At 40.9% G+C, this 27,226-nt stretch overlaps 1 protein-coding gene across 1 annotated transcript; it reads left to right on the top strand.

Annotated features, from left to right (window-relative positions):
• The first annotated feature begins 270 nt into the window (after nucleotides 1-270).
• Dlg5 (MAGUK family member discs large 5) lies at nucleotides 271-24,634 on the top strand. The gene is given in 29 exon segments (XM_089740128.1): nucleotides 271-348; nucleotides 799-984; nucleotides 1,584-1,885; nucleotides 2,443-2,558; nucleotides 2,727-2,849; nucleotides 3,555-3,672; nucleotides 4,707-4,846; nucleotides 5,320-5,443; nucleotides 5,806-5,882; nucleotides 6,934-7,040; nucleotides 7,872-8,002; nucleotides 8,522-8,617; nucleotides 8,704-8,835; nucleotides 9,416-9,579; nucleotides 10,040-10,218; nucleotides 10,599-10,678; nucleotides 11,284-11,414; nucleotides 11,956-12,061; nucleotides 13,048-13,132; nucleotides 14,875-14,945; nucleotides 16,042-16,105; nucleotides 16,730-17,626; nucleotides 17,629-18,498; nucleotides 18,501-18,667; nucleotides 19,456-19,730; nucleotides 21,336-21,556; nucleotides 22,175-22,404; nucleotides 23,165-23,384; nucleotides 24,388-24,634. Coding segments are annotated over 28 exon segments (5,376 nt in total). The 5' UTR covers nucleotides 271-348; nucleotides 799-941; the 3' UTR covers nucleotides 24,495-24,634.
• The last annotated feature ends 2,592 nt before the right edge of the window (nucleotides 24,635-27,226 follow it).

Here is a 27,226-nt window from a genome sequence, read left to right as displayed (position 1 = left end):
CGGTGCATCGTTCAATACGAATACATCGGACGTCTTATTCGTTAGGCCACGACGACTTCTAGGCTGCACATTAGACATAGACTACACGATGTTATTCTATCGTCAGAGAAGTCGTAACGTCTTTGCTCATCACTTGATAGAAGCACATTAGATATTTTACTTGTTTACCTTTCAAAAACAGGGTTAGTTACAGTTCCCGTCAGAAAAATTCTTTTAGCTTGAATTTGTGATTTCAAAAATGTATCCGAATATATTTTATTTACTGCTGACACTGTGGTTCAATATGTCCGACCGACGTCAGTCATTCATGAATTCATTGTCAGTCAGACATTTGCCTTGCTAAAAAAGGTATAGAAATAAAATATTATTGGCAAAAATCATATCAGTTCTATTGACATAATTGAGTGCCAATATAGGATATGCCTTTTCACGTTCGTTTACGTCTTAACATAAATTAAAACTCGCTCAAAACTCATTGTTCCGCTCAATCTGTTTACATTGTGAAATAAGTTCGTATTGTGAATTTCACATTTCAAGCGAAAGGTGCTTTTTGTGGTAGGCTCATAAGCTCGTTTGGTGATCAACCGTGGCTTTGTACTGTTATGTGATTTTAGTTACGTTAGGAGTTATACAGTCGCCTTTTCGTTCATTGTCATTGTCAGTACACATCGAAAGTTGCGATATAATGCGCTTTCATAGTTTTGTAACAATCGTCGGACCGTAGAAAACGTGTCAACAGCCATATCCTCTTGAGTTTCATGTTGTGCGGTTGATAATACTGGTATTTGTATGTGGCAGGTACCAGAAATGTGTGTAGACGATGTTCAGTGATCATTAACAAGGTGAGATCACCACACGCCATCTCACAATAATTGTATTAATAAGGATTTATTGCGGCTCCCCGTATTGAATGCCTTGATGTTTATGTTCGATATTGTATTATGGCATCTGGTACATCATCCTTGGAGAGTAATGGAAGTAATGGTGAGATTCATTGGTGTCATTTATTCTTAGAAATACAAGTATTCTTGCAATTTTGAATTGGGCACTTTGAAGGCCCATGTAAAAGGCCTGTGGTCAGCTGTGGATGTCTCAGCTATGTTTGATAAACAGCTGAATAAATAAAAAGATTCCCTAATTTAAATAACACTTTAAAATAATATAGTTGTAAATGTCCTGTTTTCAATCATGTAGGCAGTAAACAGTAAATTGGTAAGATTGTATATAAATATAAAAATGTCTATTATAAACTTGTGCAACGTTTAACATCCTTGTAATGACTTCTTGCTTTTTGGCATTGATCAATAATATGTTGTGTGGTTTGGGAGCTGTCTATTTTTTTAATAAACATAAACTATGATTTTATGACCAGTATTTTATGAATGTATAAATGTTTTGAATCAACAGAGGTAGAGCCCACACTTGTAACTTGAACAGGACTTGTATTACAGTTAGGTAGGTAGTTAGGCAGAAGTGGTAGTCTTAAACATTAGTGATATTAATGAAAATGCAATATGCAAATCTATTATGAAAACAAAATAATGTATAAACACTCTAACTATATTAAACCATGTTATTTGCAGAGTCAATATCACACAGTTATGTAAGCACGGAACGACACAATAACACACAGCTACCTACAATACCAATACCGATTGACTATGAGGTTATATCAAACAACCAATGCTATGACAAACAGAACTACACGGTGAAACCTCATGGTGCTCACGTTATGAGCGGCCCATATGAGTCACTGCAGTATGATGTGATAAACAAACAGACAAACGAAAGTTTGAAACAGCAATGCGAGAAGGCATTGCATGATTTGAATCAGCTAAGGAGACAGCATACGGAGACTTCCAGACGCTGTGAGCATGTAATGAAGGTAAAATATGCAGTAGCTTAAGTTAGGTGAACACATTATTTTGATCATATTTTGAAACCGATTAATACTGTGAGGTGGATTTAGAATAACTTGGTCAGAGTAAGTTAGGTACTTGATGCCTGATTTTATTGATTGAAATTCAATTAATTGACAGAGAGACACTAGAATTTTTGCACTACAGATTAATTCCAATTAATTAATTCCAAGGATTAATATTAGAGGGTGGTGATTAATGTACAAGTTTCCTTTTCTACATCTAAGAAAATAAAACCTGTCTGAACAATTATAGACACATGTAACTCATATCCAACTTTACAGCACATCTAAAAATTATTTCCATAAATACATCAGCTGCATTAATAAATCTAGAATAACTAGACTAAACTTCCTCTGCTCTTCATATGCAATACCACTGGTAGGCAGATATAGTTATAGTATGAGAGCTGATAGACACTAAGAATGCTCCTTGAGACATAAGATTGGATACCTTACCAATTCAGAAGACATCTGCTAGGGTTTACAACATCCATTAATTTCTAAATTCTTGTTTTATGTAGGAATTGGAATATTTCCGAGGGCAGCACAGAGCAGCTATGAATCAACTGGAGGTCTCAGCTCAAGAGGCTAGTAGCTTACGTGGAAAATACGGAGATCTGCTCAATGATAACCAACGGTATGACTTACATTTAGTATTGTCTTTCTTTGTCACGAGTCATATTTCTCTGTTTCTTTTAGTAATATTTTGTCTATTTTTATATTTATGGTACTAAGTTTTATCACTATTTTCCCACACACTCTTCTGTCTTCTGTTTATTTTTAACTCATTTCTTTACATTTTAAGTTTGGAGCGTGAGGTACAACACTTACAGCAGAGCAGTACACCGGAAGGCAGCTCTGATGCATTGGTACACACACTCAGGAAATATGAAGCCTTAAAGGAAGAGTTGGATTGCTTTCAAAAAAGGTGATATGTTTTTTTTATTGCTTAGATTGATGGACGAGCTCACAGCCCACCTGGTGTTAAGTGGTTACTGGAGCCCATAGACATCTACAACGTAAATGCGCCACCCACCCTGAGATATAAGTTCTAAGGTCTTAGTATGGTTAGAATGACTGCCCTACCCTTCAAACCGAAACGCATTGCTGCTTCACGGCAGAAATAGGCGGGGTGGTGGTATCTACCCGCGCGGCCTATCAAGAGGTCCTACCACCAGTACAAAAGTTATTTACCAGTGTTATTTAGAACTTGGTAGACAAAACAGTGTATGCACATTATAGTTTGATTTCGCTTATAAATTCTGACATTAGATGTAATAGGTCTTGGAAATTTGAGTTTCTAGTGACTACCACAGTGATCGGGTTTGTCCACAGTTTGGAATCAGTATCTTTGTGAAAAATATTTGATGTTCAGTCTGGATGTTTGTTTTTTTGTCCTATTTGTATTCCATCCCATAACTTAGTTGAAGATCCCAGCTTGGGGCTGTTGAATGAATGACGAATAATAAGTTTTGAATTTTTTTAAACATATGAACCTAATTGTTTCAAAAAGTAGAACTGACGTTATGTTTGCTAATTGCATTGAAAAGGACTAATAGCTCAAAAATACATATTCTAATGATTAGCTAAGCTGATTACAATATATCGTCTGATCAGTTTAATTGTGTTACAGATATGACGATTTAATAGAGAATCATAATGCAACATTGGAGAAGCTTCGGATCCTGCAAGAAGAGAACAGCCGTCTGAAGACTCAGTGCCATGAGTTGACACAGGAGAGGAATGCTGTGGTGAGCTGAATCATTTACACGTGTGCACTCGTGGGGCAGCACTGTTACATGCAGTGCTCATGTACTCTGTGTTTGAAACTGCACCTACCGCTTACCTTCTGATAGCGGTTTACCTGATGTTGATGACACAACAGCTGATTTTAAATTGCTTAAACAAACGATTACCCATTGAGATCGCAATAGGTGTGCTGAATATAGATTTATAAAACTATTGATTCAATTATGATTTTGAAAATCATTACCAAAAACAAAAAAAAGATGTGTGGTGTCGTGGGACACCAGATAGGAACGAAGTTCCTTTTTTTTTTATTGCTTAGGTGAGTGGACAAGCTCACAGCTCACCTGGTGTTAAGTGGTTACTGAATCCCATAGACATCTACAATGTAAATGCGCCACCCACCCTGAGATATAAGTTCTAAGATCTCAGTATAGTTACAACGGCTGCCCTACCCTTCAAACCGAAACGCATTACTGCTTCACGGCAGAAAATGGGCAGGGTGGTGGTACCTACCCGCGCAGACTCACAAGAGGTCCTACCACCAGTAAAAAATATTAATCTTAAGTTCTATTCGAGGTATAAAGAAAATAAAACTGGAGGTTTCGCAACAACCCACGGTCATTCGGTAACATGCGAACTTATTGTGGTGCACTTCATTCACGGTTGTCTGCATAAGAGTTAGCGTATTGCGCAAACGAACGCTCTGAGATCGTTGTCAATGAATGATAAAAAAATGTTATTTTCTGTACGTTATTACAAAGTTAGTTACAAAGTCGTACACTGTGCATTACTAACAAAAAATCTTACGTTACGGACGTTTTTTCCCCGTTAAGTACCCCTCCGCATCGTCCCATAACAAACTTCTTTCCAAAAATAACACAAGTTACTTACTAACATATGGATAATGTATCAATTTTTTAACTGAAAATTCAGACTGGACCAAACACAGTGTCCAATTGAAGGCATATCTGTCTATGGACTTCTTAAGTCGCTGTACGATGGAGAGGTCGCCTGATGTGTCTGTCTGTCCGTTGAGATCCGGGAGCGCAACACGCTGAAGCAGCAGGTGGCGCACGTGGTGCGGCAGTGGGAGACCGGCGAGCGCGCCGACATCAAGCGCCTCACCGACGAGCGCAACGCCGCCATGGCAGAGTACACGCTCATCATGAGCGAGAGGTACGCTTTTTTTTTATTGCTTAGATGGGTGGACGAGCTTACAGCCTATCTGGTGTTAAGTGGTTACTGGAGCCCATAGACATTGACAATGTAAATGCGCCATCCACCTTGAGATATAAGTTCTAAGGTGTCAAGTATAGTTACGACGGCTGCCCCACCCTTCAAACCGAAACGCATTACTGGTTCACGGCAGAAATAGGCAGGGCGGTGGTACCTACCCGTGCGGACTCACAAGAGGTCCTACCACCAGTAATTACGCAAATTATATTTTTACGGGTTTCATTTTTATTACACGATGTTATTTTCCTTCACTGTGGAAGTCAATCGTGAACATTTGTCAAGTACGTATTTCATTAGAAAAATTGGTACTCGCCTGCGGGATTCGAACACCGGTGCATCGCTTCATACGAATGCACCGGACGCCTTATCCTTTAGGCTACGACGACCCTAACTCGCACTTTCTGTTCTACCAGGGATACAGTTCACAAAGAAATGGAGAAGTTATCTGATGACCTGCAGGGAGCTATGAAAAGGGTGTCCGCTTTGGAAGCTGCATTACAAGCATCCAGGGAACATCACAGGGCCACAGCGTTGCAGGTGCCTCATTTAATTTTACAATAGAGAGTGGGGATGGTCTTGTCACGTCAACTCCAACCCGGTCATAAATATTATCCCCACATACTAACAACTCAGACAGAGGTCAGTGAAATATTAATATTTATTAATAGACTAGCTGACATATCTTAAAAAAATATTAACATTCTGCACTCCTCTATATTCTCTTATAATTGTGGGAAATTTCATACTTCTCTGTCCACGCAATTTTCGTAAAAAGGGGTGCAAAGTTTTTGCTTCACATATTAATATATAGATTATAAATAGATTACTCGTTATATCTTAACATATGCAAAGGTGTTCTTTCCCTGTATAAGTTGGTACATTGAGCCCGTGGTCCGCAGGCCGAGAGTCTCCGTCGCGAGGTGGAGTGCGCGCTGTCGGAGCGGGACCGCGCCCTCAAGGAGTGCTCCGCCACCAGGTACGTTGCGCCCTCTGCTGCCAGGCAAGCCGTCGCGGGGTATGGGCAACACAACTGTCTAAAGTATCTGGCAGGACTTTTTGGCGGGAACGCGAGGAGTGAGGTTGTGTGATTTGTTTTATTTTGTCTATTTAGTGTTTCTTCAGGCTTAAATGTGTAATAACGGTGCTTTATTAACTGTTTAATATCTGTGTTAGTGCACAAATGTGGGAAAATGAAATAAAGCCGCTGGACGTAACTTCTCGGGATCCTCTAAGAAGTCCATTGAAAAAATCTCAGTAAATGACCACCATTTTACTAAGATTATATTTCATCCCATATGGGAGAAATTAATTTGACTGGGATGAAATGAAATGAGATGATATCATTTCATTTCATCCCAGTTGATTAATGTCTCAAATTAATCATCTTCATTTCATTTCACACCATATTATCATTTTTCATAAAAATAAGATTATAAATAAAAATAAGGCATGACTTAAAGGTCTTAGATACCAGGTCATAAAATCCCTTAAAAAAAAAAGTATCCGGCATCAGGCTTGTGCATGTGTCTCTCGCCTTACAGTATCCCGCTAGAGTCCTTATGTAAAGTTGTTATGTCCTGTCTACATTGCCCGAGATCGGCTAAGCCCTGGTGCTCAGAGACTGCCTTGTCCCAGAGAGGTCACAAGCAGTCACGTTGGTGGGTCTGTGGGCGGGAGCGTCGTGTCTAACATACTGGACATTGATGTCTATTACGGAAGATATTTGTAAAAAGAAATGATTGATTGATTGATTGAAAATTTTTTATTGCACAAAAAATTTAACCCTCATTGATGAAGTGAAAGATTCAAGAATTGCATACATGAGTAAAAATAAACACTAGGTTTAGGCAATTACATTGCCAAAATAAATACATATATATAGACAATACTATATATATAGACAAACAAAATACATGAATGAAATGAAACGATCTTTTTTTTTTTTTAATAAATAACATTTGCTGAATCGTTGTCGCCGTGTTGACGAGGCTTGAAGCTTCTAATTGAATGATCTGTTTACGTTCCAGACAAGACAACTCGGCGTACCACCACTTGGGGCTCGCAAGTGGAGTCGGCAATGACGGGTTTCTCAACGGGCAGCACTCCAACGATCCCTCCCTGGACAAACTGCAAGGTGATGCTTCCCCGGCTGCTCCCGGAGACATTCTTCAAATGTTTCTATACGCAATAGAGTCCACAATCCAGTGACCTGTGCATCGCCGGGTACCTAAATGTGGTTATGTCATGACTGGATGCACAATTTCATTAGGTCTTATTGTATTAATACAATTGAAGACTTGAATGGTTGAAGGGGTTAAGTACAATTTTTAAGATTTTTGAGCTCTTATATTGAATGAAGGTGTTATGTGCCTATAAACCATATTAGACCATAAAACTCAGGGCTTAAAGGCTATTTTTAGAAATTGCATGTGATGAAGGAGTTATGTACGAAGACAAATTACAAGTGACAAAAGTTTGTTGCTCGTTTTCTCAAAATTAATCATCAAATTATTGTATCATATCCCTTTTATCCACTCATATTTTCAATTACTAACGAAATTGAAACTTATAATTAAAGGCATTTCTGTATGTTCTATGATTGTGACATGTCGATTTGCTTACACTTTGGATCTAAATGTAGTGAATAATGAAAATAAATATAGTAGTATTACTGATGGTAGGACCTCTAGTGAGTCCGCACGGGTAGGTACCACCGCCCCGCTTATTTCTGCCGTAACAGTAATGCGTTTCGTTGAAGGGTGGAGCAGCCGCTGTAGCTATACTGAGACCTTAGAATTTATATCTCAAGGTGGGTGGCGCGTTTACGTTGTAGATGTATATGGGCTCCAATAACCACTTAACACCAGATGGGCTGTGAGCTCGTCCACCCATATAATCAATAAATAAAACAATAAATAGTATCATTCTCAGATTAGTTTAGTAAGTGTTGCGTTACGTTTGGCAGGCATGGTGGTGGACGCGGTGGACAAGGAGCGCGTGGAGAACCTGGAGCAGGCCAACCAGGAGCTGGAGCGCCTGCGCAAGCAGCTGGACGCCGCGCGCGCAGAGCTGGCGCACGCGCAGCGGGAGGCAGAGGTAGGCGCCCTCCTCCCCTCCCCCTAATGCGGCTCCTCCCGTGGTCTACAAAATTACAACTTCCAAAATCTCACGAGATAACTTTTTCTACGACCGCATTAAATATTACTCAATTTTAAATGAAATAATGGCCATAAACTAAAATTAGTGTTTGGTGTAATACGACTTAACATTTTAGCAAGCAATAACGCCACACTGCACCTTTATTTAAAGTTGCAGTTGAACATAACATAACAGTCGTACAACAACCGGGCTCCGCGAAAGTCGGGATCGGTCCTCGCGACCGTAACATTTAATATTAACATTTATAACATAGAACGTTTGTACGTGATCGCGTGTATTAAAGTGCGCTAGTAAAATCCGGAGTTATCATTAGTAAACAACTACTGCAGCCCAGCTCTGTGCCCTTACAATTGGGTTTCAATATTTTTCTCAGTCAGGTGCCCTCTATACGTTGTTACATTTCAGAAATACAACATATAAACCAAAGTGTTACTTCTTTACGCATTTTGCTGACAGGTGTCGAAACGAAGGAGAGACTGGGCGTTTTCTGAACGAGACAAACTGCTGCAAGAGAGAGAGAGCGTTAAAGCGCTCTGCAACCGACTCCGCAAGGTGAGTCGTCGCGGCGCCCCCCGCCCCCAACCCCCCGCCCCCGACCCCCCGCCCCCCGACCCGCTGCTAACCGTATTGTGCTGCAGGAGCGGGACCAGATGGTGGGCGAGGTGGCGGAGGCGCGGCGCCACGGCAACAAGAAGCACGAGCCGGCGCACGAGCCCGCGCACGAGCCCGCGCACGAGCCCGCCAGGCTGTTCGACGCCGCGGACCTACAGGTAGCGCCACGTCACGGTATGACGTCATGGAATTAGTTGCACGAAGGCTTTCGGCAATTATCAAAGAGCTTAAAAACGATTTGTGTGCTTCCGCGTACAGTTTACTAGTAAGAATATGACATTCTAATGGAAAAGGTAATGATTTCCCTTTATTAATTCACGTCTAATGTAAAAGCGACTGAAGCACGTTGTAAATTATTGAATGTTTAAGCGTCAATGTTTAATTCAAAAACATAAACCTTAGAAACGACAAGTTAACTATTTCAAATAGATTGTTAACTAGTAAACCCCACTAATGACGTCACAAAAGTGGTGCGACACAATAATCCTTTTATCGCCGCCGCCTCTAATCACGCATTCGGCCAGGCGACGTTATTTGGGATTCCTCCAAATCCACTTTCGGTGCTTTTGTACACACATAATCCACTAACTTTCTCACCGGATCTTCTTAGTGGATCGTGTTTCTGATCTGGTGGCGGATAAGTAGTAAAGCTCGCTCACATATTCGGCGAAGCCAGATAGTCCCTTGAAGTTACTGGTAGCTAGGCAGGAAAAAAAAAAGAAAAAAAATATCCAACAGGATATAGAATGGGACCTAATTGACGTCGAACTGAGCGGGCTAACTAAAGACGGAGAGCTTGGCTTCGAGTTGGCTGGCGGCAGGGACGAGCCGTACTTCCCTAACGACTGCAGCGTATACGTCACCGCTGTCAAGAAGGGCTCCAACGCTGATGGCAAGATCAGGTTAGCTGGGATTCATATGATTGTTGATTTGATGATGAGTTAGTTAAAATGATTTTTGATCATAGTGGTTATTAAGGTCAAGATCACGTCGTCGTCATTCGTCCATCTTTGGACTTAATTAGTCTGCCCACTACATCGTTGGCATGGCAGCACGTGTTGATGCTGGTCGGTCACGGAACGGTCTAGTGGGCATGGTTACATACTTTTTAATACAAAAAAAATGTTTTTCCCTGTCACGTTTCTAGCACGGTCATGGTATGGAATGGTGTAGTGGGCAGACTCATTTAAGGTCGAAGTGTAAACTGATATCATTTTTTAAAAAGGAACGTTAGCTTCTATGTGGTGTATTTTTTTATGTATATACTTTTTTTTAATGTTGTTATATTAATATATATAATTGTATTATCTGTGATGTCTCACATATTGAAATATTTGACATGAGCGTGTTGTGCGTGCGCAGAGTGCTGGACCGCATCTCGTCGGCGTGCGGCACGGGCGCGTGGAGCAGCGCGCGCGCGTGTGCGGGCGCCCTGCTGCACGCGCTGGCGCACGCGCCCGCCCCGCTCGCCGTGCAGCGGGCGCGCGCCCTGCACCGCACGGCGCTGCTGCCCCACGCCGGCGGACTGGCGCTGCAGCACGGTGACTAGCCACACTCCCACATTACAACTTCTCATATACTTCCAAAAGGGCTTGCTTTGCTCTGCTAGAGCTCACTATTGACCGTCAAGTGAACTGTCATAATAGGACTTTAATTATTTTCTATCAGCCCACAGACGCCCACTGCTAGACATAGGCTTAGGTCCTTAATGCCTAGTACTAATTGTCGATATATCATGGCAAGTCTCGAATAGAACCTCCAAAAAAATTCTGCGGATATATTCTATTTGATTTCTACCAATACAATAATTGAATTTTAACTAAGAATTTATTTGCATATAATTGCATAACCTGCCCATCCAAGTGTCAGCATCTCAACATCTCATTTGACCCGAACCTTATTGTAGCATCTCGTTCACCAGGTATCTTCATCGGCAAGATAGCGAGCAACAGCGCCGCGGCCAAGGACGGCACGCTGTGCGTGGGCGACAGGGTTGTCAGCGTAAGTTGCGTGTGCGACATTAGGGCTGTCAGGGACGTGTAATATCCGAACCAGACGTCAATCAGGCGTTGTTTTAAATGATTCATTAATAATAGATTGCGACTAAAAATATTAATTCTACATTAAAAAAAATATCTACTCGCCTTGTGAAGTTTAAATTTAGATAACGTAGATAATATTAATCTGAAATATTAATACCGCAGTTTTAGAGTTGAAGTGGCTTAACTAAAAATTTTAAGAAATTTATACTTTGAACGACTTATAATTATGTATTCTATCAGTAATCAAAATTATCTTTTAGTCATGCATTAAAATATTAAAATCGTTAATAAAAAATACAATTTTTCAATTATTGCATTTTTGGTGTTAAACAAAAAAAAAATTTTTTTAATTCACTTCTGTTCTAAAGATGCGATATATGAGGAATTCTAATTTAATTGCCACATCTATCCTCATAGTGAGATACAAACTAATACTTTTAAACCTCACAACTCATGCACTTAATGCAAAAACAAACAATCTAAATTCACTTGAAACAAGAAGTAAACCGAACCAGATCATGCAGGTCGACGTGGTATTTGATTGTACATGTCCGTTCTATCCAGATAAACAACAGATCTCTGGAGGGCATGAAGAGTGTCTCCGAGGCGATGCTGCTGCTGAACGACTGCCAGTACGAGTCCGTCTCCATCACGGTGCTGCGGCCGCTGCACGCCCTCACCGACCACAGGAACAGGTGAGAACACACTCGCACCGCATATTGAAGTCGTCGTGGCCTAAAGGATAAGGCGTCCGGTGTATTCGTGTGTAGCGATGCAACGGTGTTCGAATCCTGCAGGCGGGTACCAATTTTTGTAATGAAATACGTACTTAACAAATATTCACAATTGACTTCCACGGGGAAGGAATTACATCGTGTAATAAAAGTCAAACCCGCAAAATTATAATTTTCGTAATTACTGGTGGTAGAACATTTTCTGAGTTCGCACGGGTAGGTACCACCACCCTGCCCATTTCTGCCGTGAAGCAGTAATGCGTTTCGGTTTGAAGGGTGGGGCAGCCGTTGTAACTATACTGAGACCTTAGAACTTATATCTCGAGGTGGGTGGCGCATTTACGTTACAGATGTCTATGGGCTCCAGTAACCACTTAACACCAGGTGGGCTGTGAGCTCGTCCATTCATCTAAGCAATAAAAAAAATAAAAAAGATGGCGCTACTGGTACCAACGCAACTCTACACTAGCACAATGAGTAACCCTGAGCACTTGTCGACCAGGCTGTCCGCGTACGCCAGTTCGTTTCCGGACAACAAGCCGGTGAACATCTGCTCGCAGACCGACGACAGCTACGGCCAGTTCCACGCCGCAGCCGTCGACTCCAAGGTTGGTCAAACGAACACGTGGCGACGGTACTGACGTCTGCGGGCACGTTGTGATGTCCATGGACTCCGATAACCGTTTAACAGCAAGTGGGCCGTGACTTTGTATACTTCAATCCGCTCTGTACCTTTTTAATATATCTCTAACGAGACTACATAATATATTTTATGGTCATTTGATTACAACTACTAGCACGCTGGCGGTAGCAATTTTGATGGGACTTTTAACTCGAGCAAATTTCCGAAACAGCTGAGTCGAATCTGACGGAGTATTGAAACAGGTTACAGAGAATAAAGTAGGTTCTTATTCTTTTTCTCCACCTTATCCCACAGGGGTCGGCACAGCTAATTTTTCTCTTCCATTCTCTTCTATAAGCCGTCATCTCAACACTCACTCCTCTCTCTCTCTCTCTCATATCATCATTAATAAAGAGAAAGAGAATAAAGTAGGTTACTTTGTATTTTAGAAATAATTTACGAGGTGCGAGTGAAGCCTCAATGAATTTTAATTTGAAATCTTTTTAATTTGTCACGTGAACGACCGTTAATTGCACAGTCTACAATCATTCGGACACACAAACAAATCCTAAATTCGTAAAACTGGAAATAAATGTAAAAATGGTGCGCGTGTAACTTGGTGCACGTAAAGAAGTGAAACTTCTGCGGTGTGTAGTATTTTGGTTTTCTTCATTTTTCATCCCTAAGCCAAATTTCTCTTGTAATAGGAAATACTGTGTATAAGAGAAGCGACCTAGCTCGTTTTTTCCTTTCCCTCTCCACGGTCGAATCGTTCGCGAGACGCTGTCTTATTTTTTCACTCTCGCTCTTCCTAAATTTATATCTTTTCTCTCTAGCCGTAACGAATCTGTCGCGAGTTACATTTCACTGTTAACTCGCCTAAAGAAGTTTCACTTCAATAAAACATCAGTTGTTTTGAATTGTAATTTAAAGTTGTATGTGTAGCAGCAGTTGCGTTGCGCGTGTGTGCAGGTGTCGGGGGAGGGGGGCGCGGCGGAGCGGCGCTACGTGTACCACGTGGCGGCCGGCAGCCAGGGGAAGATCGCGCAGGAGCGAGGTTGGTTCACGTTATGCCTTGTCTACACGTGCACAACGCGTGTGCAACACGTGCACAACGCGTGCGCAACACGTGCACATCGCGCGCACAACACGTGCTGTAGGATGCGAACGTTGACATACCCGCAGTAGGGTTATCAGAGTTACAATCTGTACTTCAAAGCATAGTTAAAATTAATTAAAGAGTAACAGAACATATGCCAACGATTTTTAGAATTGTTTTCTGTTTTTTTTGTTTGCATAGTGTGTTTGCAGTGCCCCGTACGTTTGTCGTTAAGGGCGCTTTTCCTGGCGAGAAGTTAAAAAAAAATACTCGTAAGCACACAGAACTCCGAAACTGTTCCCAGTATAACCCTGAAATTTTTATATAGTTTTGACAATTTTAAAATTAATTTGAAAGAGAATATTGTTATATTTCATTATTCAGACTCACGTTGTCAAAAAATCATGAATTACATTTTTAAGTAAAAAGTAGCGATAGCGTTACTGCAGGATCTAAAATTAGATTTTTGCGTTTAAATCTGTGAACTGATTTTGAGGAAATTTGATATGGAAATAATTCATAATCCTGGGAAAGTATATAATATATAAGGCTACCTCACCTAATGTCTCAATGCTAAACGCGGATTTCCGTCCACGCGGACGAAACTGCGGGCGGAAGCTAGTATAAAACGTCTACGTGCTCCTAGTAGAAAAAAGCACAATGATTTATCTCAAATATCGATTTATACGATCTCCGTTATCTCAGTGCTGCGTTTTCATTTCGTAACACGTCAATACCTAAAGCCTAAACAAACAATCGTTTGTTTGTTACACTCAAATTCTTGTTCGCTAATTACGTGTCTCGATAGAGATCGTGATTGCGTTCGATGAAGTCTTCATCAGATATTGTCGTATTGATTTACGTACGTAGGAATTGGATTGTCGATCAAAACTTGGGCAGTTGTTAAGCACGATCTGTTTGAACAACAGGACTGGGAATTGTTTATTTTTTATTTTTTTATTGCTTAGATGAGTGGACGAGCTCACAGCCCACTTGGTGTTAAGTGGTTACTGGAGCCCATAGACATCTACAACGTAAATGCGCCACCCACCTTGAGATATAAGTTCTAAGGTCTCATGTTTTAGTTACAACTGCCCCACCCTTCAAACCGAAACGCATTACTGCTTCACGGCAGAAATAGGCAGGGCGGTGGTACCCACCCGCGCGGACTCACAAGAGGTCCTACCACCAGTAAATTTGACGCGTTTTCCTTAAAATATGTGAATTTGGTTTTGAATCTAAGTAAGTTAGGGGGTAACTGGTACTAGGGGGTATTGGTGGTAAGAAGTCTTATGAGTCCGCACGGGTAGGTACCACCAGTTTGCCTATTTCTGCCGTGAAGCAGTAATGCGTTTCGGTTTGAAGGATGTGGCAGCCGTTGTAATTATACTGGGACCTTAGAACTCATATCTCTATTAAGGTGGCGGCATTTACGTTGTAGATGTCTATGGGCTTCAGTAACCGCTTAACACCAGGTGGGCTGTGATCGCGTTTGCTCGTCAACCTTACAATAAATATACTAGATGTTTTTGGATATTAATAGGTCACATGACGATAGTGCGAAACTGTATCATCGAAATCGCAATAGTGAAACGTTATAAGTACTCATTGTGTATCAGAAATGATCGGTTTATAGTCGATAAGATAACACGTTGTATCGAGAGTTGTCGGGATGATTGTACTCTGTGATGTTGGTGCAGGCACGTGGGATATGATCCGGGGCAAGATCGAAGCCGTTACCGGGAGGAGCAAGTCCAAGGATAAACAGAAGGTCGGTCTGTCATGGTTTTTATTCGGTATTTTATCGACATAGGTCACTAGAAAGCGGTTCGTTGTAAACAATTGGTGGGCTGTGAGCTCGTCCACCCACCCTTCTAAGCAATAAAAAAAATTGAAAATTGTGATTAGATAGGTATGTTCCAGTTGAGACTATGAAGTATTAGGTCAAAAGTCAAAGAAAGGTCAATCAGTGGTCTGAGGATTTATAACTAATAACACCATGCACCCCACGCTTTTTTTACAATAAAAAATATATATTTTTTACACGATTTTCAATTTAATTTTATTTTCTATTTCTTAGTTGAATTTTATATAAAGCGTGTTTTTTAGTTTTTTTAAACTATTACTTATTTTTAATTTTTTAGTTACTTTTTCTATAAAAGCGTATTTTTAAAACTATTATGTACTTTAACATCAATTCCTTCCTTATCGACTATAGATAAAATTATATAAATTGGCAAAAATCTTATTTAAAATATTACATATTTATATTATTCAAAGTGCAAAATACGTGATTTTGCACTTTGAATAATGGAATAATCTTATCAAGTTAGTGTATTGTCATCGGTCCTCGATAAACCTACAAAGCTTGAATGAAATCTGGCCGTTTAAAGTGTGTCAAAATCGCGTCTAAAGGAGTCAGTTACAAACATACAAACATACATACAAGTGAAGCTAATATAAAGCGTGTAAAAAGCACACGGTAGGCAGCGGCTTAGCTCTGCCCCTAGCATTGCTAACGCCCATGGACGACGGAAACCACTCACCATCAGGTGGACCGCACGGTCGTCTGCCTACAAGGGAGATTAAAAAAAAATCATGTGTCATGTATTATTCTTTGCCTACTTAAAGGTGATTTGGAAGGGATAATTGATAAAGAAAATGATTGATTCGGTAACGTTTGGCTAATAACTATTTAAAAAAAAGTTTTTATAATATTTTAATAAGTGTCACTTTTGTATATACACGCAAATATCTGAATATGTATTTATAAAAAAAAATGAAGTCTAAAATGTCAATGTATATGAACATTAGAAAGAAAGATGTGCAATGAAACGAATTTGACACGTATGCCTATTGTATTAAAGGTGCCCGAGTCTGACGCTATAGCGGAGTTGGATTCAGTCATAGACAGCTATCACGGTAAAACTGGTAAGGCGTATTTTAATGTAATATTATTGATTTCCGAAACTGATTAACGAACAGACGACATTAAATACGATTCATTTTCTGCCTATAAACCATATTAGACCTTAAAAACTCCGGGTTTAAAGACTATTTTTAGAAATTGCGCGATATGAAGGTCTTGTCTATCAAGAAAAAATATTATCACATTAAATGAAAGTGACATGGGCACTTAACGTATTCTTTAATTGTAAATGATTCGAAAAAATAATACTCTGGAGTAGATGAAGGAGATACGTTTAAATAATAAAAATAACAGCCACATACGCATGTTATTTCAAACATAAATAATAAAAATTTGTTAACCCGTTTTCTCAAAATTAACAAATTGCATCATATTCTCTTCATCCACTCGTGTCTTCAATTGTAGCAATGTGGTGGTCGGTAGTTTAGTTTAGATTTTAATCAAATTACTTAAATCAATTTCCGTATCTGCACTTGTCATCTTTTCAATATTCGATTCAAGTTATCAAATTTTGAAAAGGTACGACCGTTCTGAAAAATAGTAACGCTAACGCAAAATCTAGTCATTTCTGATAATGTATCTATTTTTTATGTATTGAAGATTCGCATAAAAATTACCTTTTACAGTGAAAGAAACGAGTAGCGTGTTAAAACGCTCTCGACGGAAAAATAAGGAATCGCAGAACGATTCAAAAAATGGTGGCACGTGGCCTAAGGCTCGAGCTAATTTTATATTAGAAGAAAACTCGACTGGGACGATTGTGCAGCCGAGATCTAGAAAAGAAAGGCCGCCTTTATCGATACTCCTCAGTCCGCCAACGAAACTACCACCAGAACCGCAAAGATCGAATACAAATAGGAACTCGAACCCGATACCTTTGGGACACGCTCCGCTAACGCAAGCCACGACGCCAGCGAGGCATTCAGTCTACAAGTCGATCGAGTCCTCCCCGGCTATCGAGCACTTCCCCAAGCCCGCCCCTCTCGCCATTCACAATCCTTTCGCTTCCCCCAACAGCTTCGAGAAAATTCGTACATTAGAAAAAGATAAGATGTCGATCAGCGACTATTCTGAACACGACATAACGCCGAATCGTTTGAGTTTAGTTCTGAACCCGTCCGACGACTCGCTGGACTACCACCCGGTGACGCGCACCAGGACCAAGAGTCCGCACTCCCTGGACTTCATGGTCAATAAGGGACCGAGCTCTCTAGACTTTGTAACGCGCAAATCGCCAAGTTCGTTAGAGCATTCTATCAAGAATCATCCGGGCAAGGATATTCTTGAGCAATATTATTCGACCAAGAAGTCGTCACCGAAGACAGTGAACAAGTATCCATCGGACAGCGATAGTTTTGGGCCCGACTCGCTGAATAGCAATGCCAACTTTCCCATGACGGGGACGTTGCCTTCGCAGTCGAGACTACAGTCGCAGTATTACAGGGTACCCTTTTCAAATTCGAACCCGCACACGTCGAGTCGGTACTCGCAGCTGGCGAGCCCGACGAACATACCGCAGAGCCAATCGGGGAGAGTATAGGAACGAGCTACGAAATGCATTCGTTCACGTCGCACACTCACAATATGTCCGACATTCAACCGGTGCCAAGAAACAGTCGCGTGGGGGACTACAACCACGGCTATGAGGGCGGCACGTTTCCTCGCAAAAAGGAGAACCAGAGGTTTCGGATACCGTCCAACCCGAGTGTCACTTCTAAGAACTCCGCGGGCAAACTGAGCACAGGTTCGATCGAGAGAAGTTCCGAAAGAAACTCACCGATGCCGACATTTCACGTTGAAGTACTGAGCCCCGGGAGGGGGGCAAAGCAATTAGCGCATAAAGCTACAAGAAATTCGATGCCCGAATACTGTGGGCTGAGTTGGAATAAACCGTTGCCGGGGGAACTCAGAAGGGTACATATCGACAAAAGTCAACAGCCACTAGGTATTCAAATATACTGCCCTCCAAGCAGCGGTGGTGTGTTCGTCTCCACTGTTAATGATAACTCCCTCGCAAGTCAAGTCGGTCTACAAGTAGGAGATCAGCTGCTCGAAGTATGCGGGATTAACATGCGTTCTGCGACCTACACCCTCGCAGCTAGAGTTCTAAGACAAATAGGCAATTCTATTACAATGCTCGTGCAATACAGCCCGGAGAAATACAAAGACGAAATGGAAGTACAGGGCAGTTCATCGTCGGGAGAGAGCTCGCACGACGAGGAAGTTTCGTTGTCGGGATCGCCGACACCCAGGAACTCGCCTGGGCCGCAGCAATCTCTGAGAATGGAGACCCCTTCGACTGAAGTATCGACGTTAAGACAGTCGCAAGCCAATAAAGAGCTGCCAAGGTTTCTCCTCATTGAGATGAGGAACTGTTCAGATTTAGGGATAAGTTTGGTGGGGGCAACGCTGTGGGTATTTTCGTGCACAGCGTACAGATCGACTCTCCCGCGTACAACGCTGGGCTGAGAACCGGCGATCAGATCCTGGAGTACAACAACGTCGACCTCAGACACGCCACCGCCGAACAAGCCGCGCTGGAGCTGGCCAAGCCTGCTGATAAGGTGCGAATGCTTTTTGATATAATACTTTGTTATATTCCAATAATTTACATTCAGGTACTTCTGTATCGCGAGTTACTGGTTCGGTTGCCGGTCGAGATCTATGTTTTTATTTTTATTTTATTCCTTGTATAAACGAGTGAACGCTCAGTGGACGCACGGACTATCTGGTGTTAAAAGATTACCGGAGACGATAGATATCATAACGAGAATGTCGACGTCTCAATTGTATAGCATGGCGGTTATCCGGAGGCGGATTATCCGTAAGGCAAACTAGGAACGTGCCTAGGGGCGTGTAGTTACAAGGGGCACGGGAGCTCACATTTTTTAACTAAATAAAGAAAATAACATATCGATAATTAAGAACTAAATGCTTGAACTAAATGTCTTGGTCTACTAAAGTCTAGGGTTTGATGATACAACGGCATCGTTATTGCAATAACAGCTAGTTAAAATTTATAGTAATATGATGGCCATTCATGGCCGGTACAGTGGCGCGGATAAAGTAATTGCCTAGGGCGCTCTGGACTTTTAATCAGCTACTGCGGTTATCCCACTCTTCAAACTGGAACGTGTTTCTGCTACACGATAGAAACAGGCATAGTGTGGGACCTATGGGCTTCTTACAGGCTGCTACGTGCCGGTTTACAAGATACTTGGGTTTCCGGAGCAGTTCCCTTATAACTTGTGTTCGTTGTATGACGGCCATCCCGCCCTTCCAACGAACTACATTTCCTGTTCGATTTTTTTTCTTTCTTCCAAATACGCAACGATCACTCGTTCGGTCGCAGGTGAGCGTCCTGGTCCGGCACGACCTCCAGCAGTACCACGAGATCAAGGACAAGCCGGGCGACGCGTTCTACATCCGCGCCGGCTTCGACAGGTGCGCGAAGATCACGTCCATCGGGATGGACGTCATAGACGAGTACTCGCTGTGGTTCCGGAAGGACGAGGTGCTGTTTGTGGACAACACGCTGTTCAACGGCTCCCCCGGCCTGTGGCGGGCCTGGCAGCTGGACTGTAAGAGCGCTAAGAGGCACTGGGGGACCATACCTAGCAAATTCAAGTGAGTGACCGTTCTGTTCTAACTAGTGCTCCCTCTGTAGTCGAAATTCGACTATAATTAATCTATACTAATATTATAAAGAGGTAAGATTTGTTTCTTAGTTTGTATTGAATAGGCTCCGAAACTACTGAACCGATTTGAAAAATTCTTTCACTGTTTGGAAGCTACACTATTCCCGAGTGACATAGGCTATAAACCTTTTTTGAAGGTGTAAAAAAATTACCTAAAATATTCTTTACATCGCGTGCCCTGCGAAAACTATTGATGATAGAATAAAATAATGTACTACGACTTTGTAGTACACATTATTATTTACAAAAAATGTCGCGACAGCATATGTCTAACTATTATAGTTATGTCGCAATAAGTGTTCTTTTATTTAAAAAATAAAACAACGTTAAACATCGTTGAAATTTTTGTTAAAGACCCGAGCGGAGCTGGAGCGGGCCGCTAGTTGAAATTATAAGTTTGAACATTATAAGGTTCTAGTGTTAAAGTAGTCTTTGACACTAGACGAGTTGTCAAAGACTATTATACTTCTATAATCACAGATTTCGTCAAGACTACACTATAGACCAATATTAATAAAGATAAACAATATTACATAATCTATTCTCAATTTGACCACAGACTATAAGCAATAAGAAAAGTTTGATAATAAACAAATAGTATACACGCGTGTGTGTGATATTTTTTTTATTGATTTAATATATTATTAATGCATAATTTCAAAAAAAAATTAGCATTCTGCACTCCTTCTCTATATTCGTGTGGGAAATTTCATACTCCTTCGTCCGCGCAATTTGCGTAAAAGGGGTGCAAAGTTTTTGCTTCACGTATTAATGTATAGATGTCTGAAGTCGGTCTGTTGAGATGTTGAGTAATAAATAAAATGGATAATAAAATATTATAAAGTTGAAGAGTTTGTTTGTTTGAACGGGCTAATCTCAGGAATTACTGGTCCGATTTGAAAAGTTATTTCAGTGTTAGGTGGCCCATTTATTGAGGAAGGCTATAGGCTATTTAACATCACGCTAAGACCAATACAAGCGGAGCACCAATAAAGAATGTTTCAAAATCGGGTTTTTTTTCCCTTTTGAGAACTTCCACTGCGTGCGCTGCAGAAACGGTTAAAGTTTCGCTAAAATAATGGATGACAGAATTGTTCCCCTTTAAAACATCTAAAAAAATCCGCGACTGCCTATGTATATGTATATTAAGGTTGGCTCACTATAACGTTTTTTATTTATTTATACTTTATATCAGTTTTTTTTTTAAAGCCATAACATTTTATTAGTAAGAGTTACTTATAATCTATGTTAGTAACTTAAAAAATCTAACACATAAATATCATTACATACATTTTATATCATTATATTTTTATTTTATATTTTTCCTTCCAAGTTCCTGCTGCAAAGGCTATTAATCAGCAGTTCCTCGATCTTGCTCGATATGATTTTATGCTAACCAAATTTGTTCTAAAATAAAGCATTATTCGTGAACTATTCCACGCGGACGAAGTCGCGGACAAAAGCTAGTGGATAATAAAGTTAGACAGTCGATTTGTAACATGCGGACTAGTGACGCTGTGTGGGTTGTCGACAGAGTGGAGGAGATCCTGCGGCGGTCGTCGGGCACGCTGGAGTCGGACACGCAGCGCCGGGCCTCCACCACGGCGCGGCGCTCCTTCTTCCGCCGCAAGAAACACCGCGACAGCAAAGAGCTCGCCTCCTTCTCCAACACCGAGCTGGGCTGCTGGAGCGACTCCGGCACGCTGGCCGACGAGCTGCCCCTGCTCTCGTACCAGAGGGTCGAGAGGTTGCACTGTAAGTCTGTGCTGTTGCCGCTGTCATCCACGCTGTTACTTTTTTCATTGCTTAAATGGGTGGACGAGCCCACAGCTCACCTGGTGTTAAGTGCTTACTAGAGCCCATAGACATCTATAAATTCTAAGATCTCTGTATAGTTATAACGGCTACCCCACTCTTCAAACCGAAACGCGTTACTGCTTCACGGCAGAAATAGGCGGGGCGGTGGTACCTATCTGCAGAGTCACAAGAGGTCCTATTGACGTCCACTCAAACTTGGCCACCGGTCATCGTCTTCGTCGAACCCGTCGCCTGCGACGAAGGGCTCGACGAACGAATTAATCTATAGACACAGCCCACTGGATTTCTCGCTAGATCTTTTCAGTGGGTTGCGTTTCTGATCAGTTGGTCTGCGAAGCACTGCTCTTGCTAGGGTCAGTGTTAGCATCACTTCGGTTTGAGTTCCGTGAGCTCACGTACTAGTTAAGGTTACGCTGAAATAGCCTCTCAAGGCTATCAGCTTAGGTAGGGAAAAAAAAGGAAAAAGAAAAAAAAGTGCCCTAAATTAGTCCACAAAAGTTTGAATGAATGAGTACCCTGGGACGGGTGCAGTGACGTGCGTGGTTGCGTGCGCAGACGCCCGGCAGCGGCCCGTGGTGGTGCTGGGCCCGCTGTGGGAGTGCGTGGCGGCGCGGCTGGTGTCGGACTGGCCGCACGTGTTCGGCGCCGTGCGGGCCGCGTCGCTGGCGCTGGCCGGCGCCGCGCCCGCGCTCGCCAGCGGCACGCACGTGGAGCCCCGCCCCGCGCCCGACTGCGCGCACCTCGACTGCATCCCGCTGCGCGCCGTCAGGGACCTCGCCGACAAGGTAATATACATTGCGCGCTCATCACGACGATTTCATTTCACTAGTGGTTCCCCGGTAGTCGAAATTCGACTGTAATTAATTGAAATTATTCTATTGTCAAAGACTTATATAATCACAGATTTCGTCAAGACTACACTTTAAACAAATATTAATAAAGACAAACAATATTTAATCTATTCTCAATTTAACCACAGACAATATAAGCATAAGCAATAAGAAAAGTTTTGCAATAAACAAATAATATACATGCGTCTTGTGTCAAATATATGGTAGTGTGTGTAATGTTTTTTTTATTTTTTTTATTTAATGTATTTTTATGCAGAATAAGAAAAAAATATTAACATTCTGTACTCCTTCTCTATGTTCTCTTTAAACGCAGGAAATTACATACTCCTCCGTCCGCGCAATTTTCTTAAAAAGGGGTGCAAAGTTTTTGCTTCAAGTATTAATATATTGATATTTAATGTAAAAACGGATATTGTTTTCTTTTGGCGTTTTAATGGTAAACCATGGCGGTATCCATGCCAGCCCTTAACCTCATATATTTCAATGCCTAAGTACATAAATATTAAATTAAATTCAAAATGAACATTTTAAATGTAAACAACCAGTATGCAATTATTTAGAAAAATTATCGACACAACACTCATTGCCCACGTCACAACACTAGCGCATTCGTCAACTCTTCATTATACTCACGCTCCTATTCTATACGTACACTATCTGAACTGCATTAACACCCATGTGCTATCCTCCCCAGGGCATCCACTGCATCCTAGATATAAGCGTAGCGACAATAGAGAAATTGCACAAACAGCAAATATACCCTATAGTCCTCTTCATAAAGTTCAAATCGTTCAAACAAATCAAAGAGGTGAAAGACACGAGGTATCCCTCCGAGAAAGTGTCCGCCAAAGCAGCGAAGGAAATGTACGAGCACGGCTTGAAAGTCGAAAACGAGTACAGGAGCTACATTTCAGGTGAGTGCGCTGCGACTGAGAATGCGATCAGCTTTTGTATCATTTCGTCTTTTCGCATTAAAAGGGTACAATTTCCAAAAACATTCTAAATTGAGTTAATATGCGGAATCATTCGGTATCATTACTGGTGGTAGGACCTCTTGTGATTCCGCACGGGCAGGTACCACCGCCCTGACTATTTCTGCCGTGAATCAGTAATGCGTTTCGGTTTGAAGGGTGGGGCAGCCGTTGTAACTAAACATCAGACTTTAGAACTTGTATCTCAAGATGGGTGGCGCGTCTACGTTGTAGATATCTATGGGCTCCAGTAACCACTTAACACCGGGTGGGCTGTGAGCTCGTCCACCCATCTAACCAATAAATAATAAAAAAAACAGTATTTTTCTCATAAATACTGTCAAAAGAGCGTAGTTTAGTTTTAGTTTTTTTTTTAGATTACTTATATTTTGACTACTATTAACAAAATTAATACATAATTTATCTTACATTCAAAGACAGATACTGTAACTGGTAAAAAATAAAAAATAAATGTTGCAAAGATGATTAATAATAAAAATATCACAATATGTTAAACCTTTAAAACACTCTCCTCTAAAATTAGTAAGTTTAGATATTAGACAGTTTTAATGCGAGAAGACGATTTGTCTTTTATTGTGAAATTCTTCCGTTAGAAAATGTGTAGATTTTCTGAAGATCAATAGAATATTTTTTTGTGTATCTCAGGAATGTGGACAAGACTGGATACACAGGACTGAGATACACAAAAAAATATTTTATAATAATTATGGACGACAATATTGATAATAGATCAATAGAATTTTTTAATAACCTTTTCTATCAATATTTTAATTTGGCCTTAATACCTTCAAGTCTATAAAGAACTTAGGACTGAAGATTTTCTAATTTAATTAGGAATAATCACTAGGTGTGAATCTTATCTCAGAATAATGATCTGAAATAATTTAGGTAATCATATTAAAATACTATTTATTTATTATTGCAGCCGAAATACCAGCTGGCGTGAACATTGCGTACATGTGCACACAAATCAAAGAGGCTGTTGAGGAGGAGCAGAACAAGACTCTATGGGTTCCCTCGGTGCAGGCCTGACCATTGCCCCCCACCCCCTCCCCGCCCCCCACAAGTCCGTCACTTTCTGCGCGCGCTGCGACCCCCCGCCGCGGACCCCCCACCCGAACGAACTACGACGAGGCCTTTCAGACCTCAACATCGCCCAAACCAAGAAGAAACAATCCAAAACCGACTCAACCGACAGCGACTTGAAATATTACTCCGAGCCCGACGCCAAGAACTACTTCGAAATCGACTACGTGTTCCTTAAAGAGTTGCGGAAGATCGCCCGCAACAACTGCCCCAAGTGTCGCCGCAAGCGCTCCGGCAAGCATCGCCGTGACGTCACCGACAACAAGCGCAAGTCGGGAGGCATATCGTTCGTGAAGGAGAACTACGTGTTCTGTAACGGACGCTATCACAGCGAGAAGGAACATTGTCAGCTGTGCTGCAGGATCTGCAGTCGGTCCACGGACACGCTCGACTCGGGCGGCGACTCATACTCGCTGGTGTCGCGGAGCTACAGTCAACCACCGGCTCCACGTAATCTAACACCGAAAAAGAGACGAGAAAGGAGAAACTCGATACAATCGAATAAATCGGTCTCGTTCCTAGAATCGAGTAACGACGAATCTATTAAAGACGAGACCAATTACACGGCGAAGAGCTTCACGAACGATCTGAAGAGGTTTCTGCTGAAGCCTTCCGCGCCCAGGCAGAGTCTCCGGGATAAGTTCATGTCGAGCTTCAAGCAAGAATTAGAAGCCACAAAGAAATCGCCGAAACTTAAAGCTATTAAAGGTTTGTGGAAATCTTACTGACCGTATGCGATTCGATACTGTCTTAATACACCGACCAGTATTTTATGACCCCCGTCGCGTAAAGTTCACGCCGTACTATCAACGGCGACTAGCTCGTGCGGCGCCAGACGCTGTCCGCCGGCCGCGACCATCACAGACGACCCTAGCAAAAATTAATTATTTATAATATTTTGGTGCTTGAGTTGAATTTAAGTTTGTTTTAAATCTTTCACTACTAACGTAAGTGTGTTCATGATTGGTCTAAATAAATGTATATAATTATCAACAAATTAGGTGCTAGATAATTTGAACTATACAAATTTTTTTTCTACAACTTTTTACTATACTTATTATCGATGTTTATATTTGAAAAGTTTGCGTGTACTTTATGTGAAACGCGTTAGAAGCTATAATCCTTTAACCCGAAAACGTAGTGATGATATCTTTATACGCCCGTGTGATAAACGAAGCATTCATGATGTGTACGCGATTGACGTCTACGATGAAGGAAGTAATATTGTGCAATTCAAATAATTGTCTAATTCACTGAATTTATAATCTTGCATAATTACTGGCGGCAAATCTTATTGTGTTGTGGTCACACTGTCGGCTATGAAGTGATTTAGTAAATTTCCAGCCTCGATATGGCAAAATAAATAAATTGCACAACAACAATGAATAAAGATTCGTTATGTGCAATATTAATTTCTCGGAATTGAAACTTGTACCTGATTATTTAAACTTGAATTTAAAAGAAACATGGTAGATGATTCGAAATTTAGAATTTTTCCCTTCCCTATTGGGGTGTCCATAAAATGATCGTTATGGTATGAAGTTACAAATTGTACAAGTTTTCTACTAAAACTTGATGTTTTGTATTGAATTGTTAAGTAAAATTATAAAAAAAGGTCATTGCAATAAGATCATAGAAACGAAAAGGTGCCAAACTTCAACATAGCAAACAAGGAAATTAAATTAATTCTAATGACGTAAAGATTAGAAAGAGTATGTTTTACTCTTTTATCATTATTGGAGTCAAACAAAGAAATTTAGAAAGAATTATCTCATTCCTTCTACATAAAAGTAATAACTACCGTATTATATATTAGAGGCATAATAATATCCTACACACATATTAAAACGACATTAAAAGCAATATGTTCAAACTTAACATGAAAAATACTTAAAACGGGATAGGTGTTGCCAAACGAAGAAAAACAAGAAATGCTGCCACGTATTAAAAACTACCAATTTAGTAGAAATTTTGAAAATTATTAGTAATAATAAAGAATTTCGTAGAGAGCAATAATAATTTATTAGTAATAAAATAAAAACACGTTTTTTAATCGTATTAGGAACTTAGGGAACATTTTAATGAATTTGTATAGATGTTATTAGTATTAGTGCAACGGAATGTATATCGTATTAGTGTTTGATAGAACAATAATGTTACAATTCAAAGTGCCTTTATTCGCAATCAGATGCTATCTTTGAAAGTCATTTATGTATTGAACAAATGTTATATGCCGTCATAACTTCTAGATCGAAATGCAAACAAACAACAAATTAAGTAATGATCATTATTAAAAATAAATTTTGAAAAATACACAATTGAGAAAAGCTTGTGAATTCGTTCACGTAAATCGAATGAGACCGAACTGGATGAGTTTTGTTGTTGCTCACCGAGGATCAGGTCTGCTCGGTGACTTTTTGTCTGACGACCGGATGCCAACGTTGTATGGTCCCTCTGCGCGTCCGACACCTTCCAATGTAACGCGACGTAGGCACCATGATCTACTAATTACGTTCATAAATTTCTACAAAGCAATAATGAAATGACAATTGTCTTGTGAGCGATGCCAATTTGGACCGTGGACTGTCGAAATGTCATCTCATAGAAAGTTCTGGACGATTGCGAATAAGGGCGAGCGTGAATACTTTTTTATCGAAATTTATCACGGTAATGTAGTG

Source organism: Bombyx mandarina, chromosome 03 (assembly GCF_030267445.1).
Source record: "Bombyx mandarina strain Sakado chromosome 03, ASM3026744v2".
NCBI classification, from domain to species: Eukaryota; Metazoa; Arthropoda; class Insecta; order Lepidoptera; family Bombycidae; genus Bombyx; species Bombyx mandarina.
The sequence above is the reverse complement of the archived record's forward strand: the minus strand, read 5'-3'. Positions and strand labels throughout refer to the sequence as shown.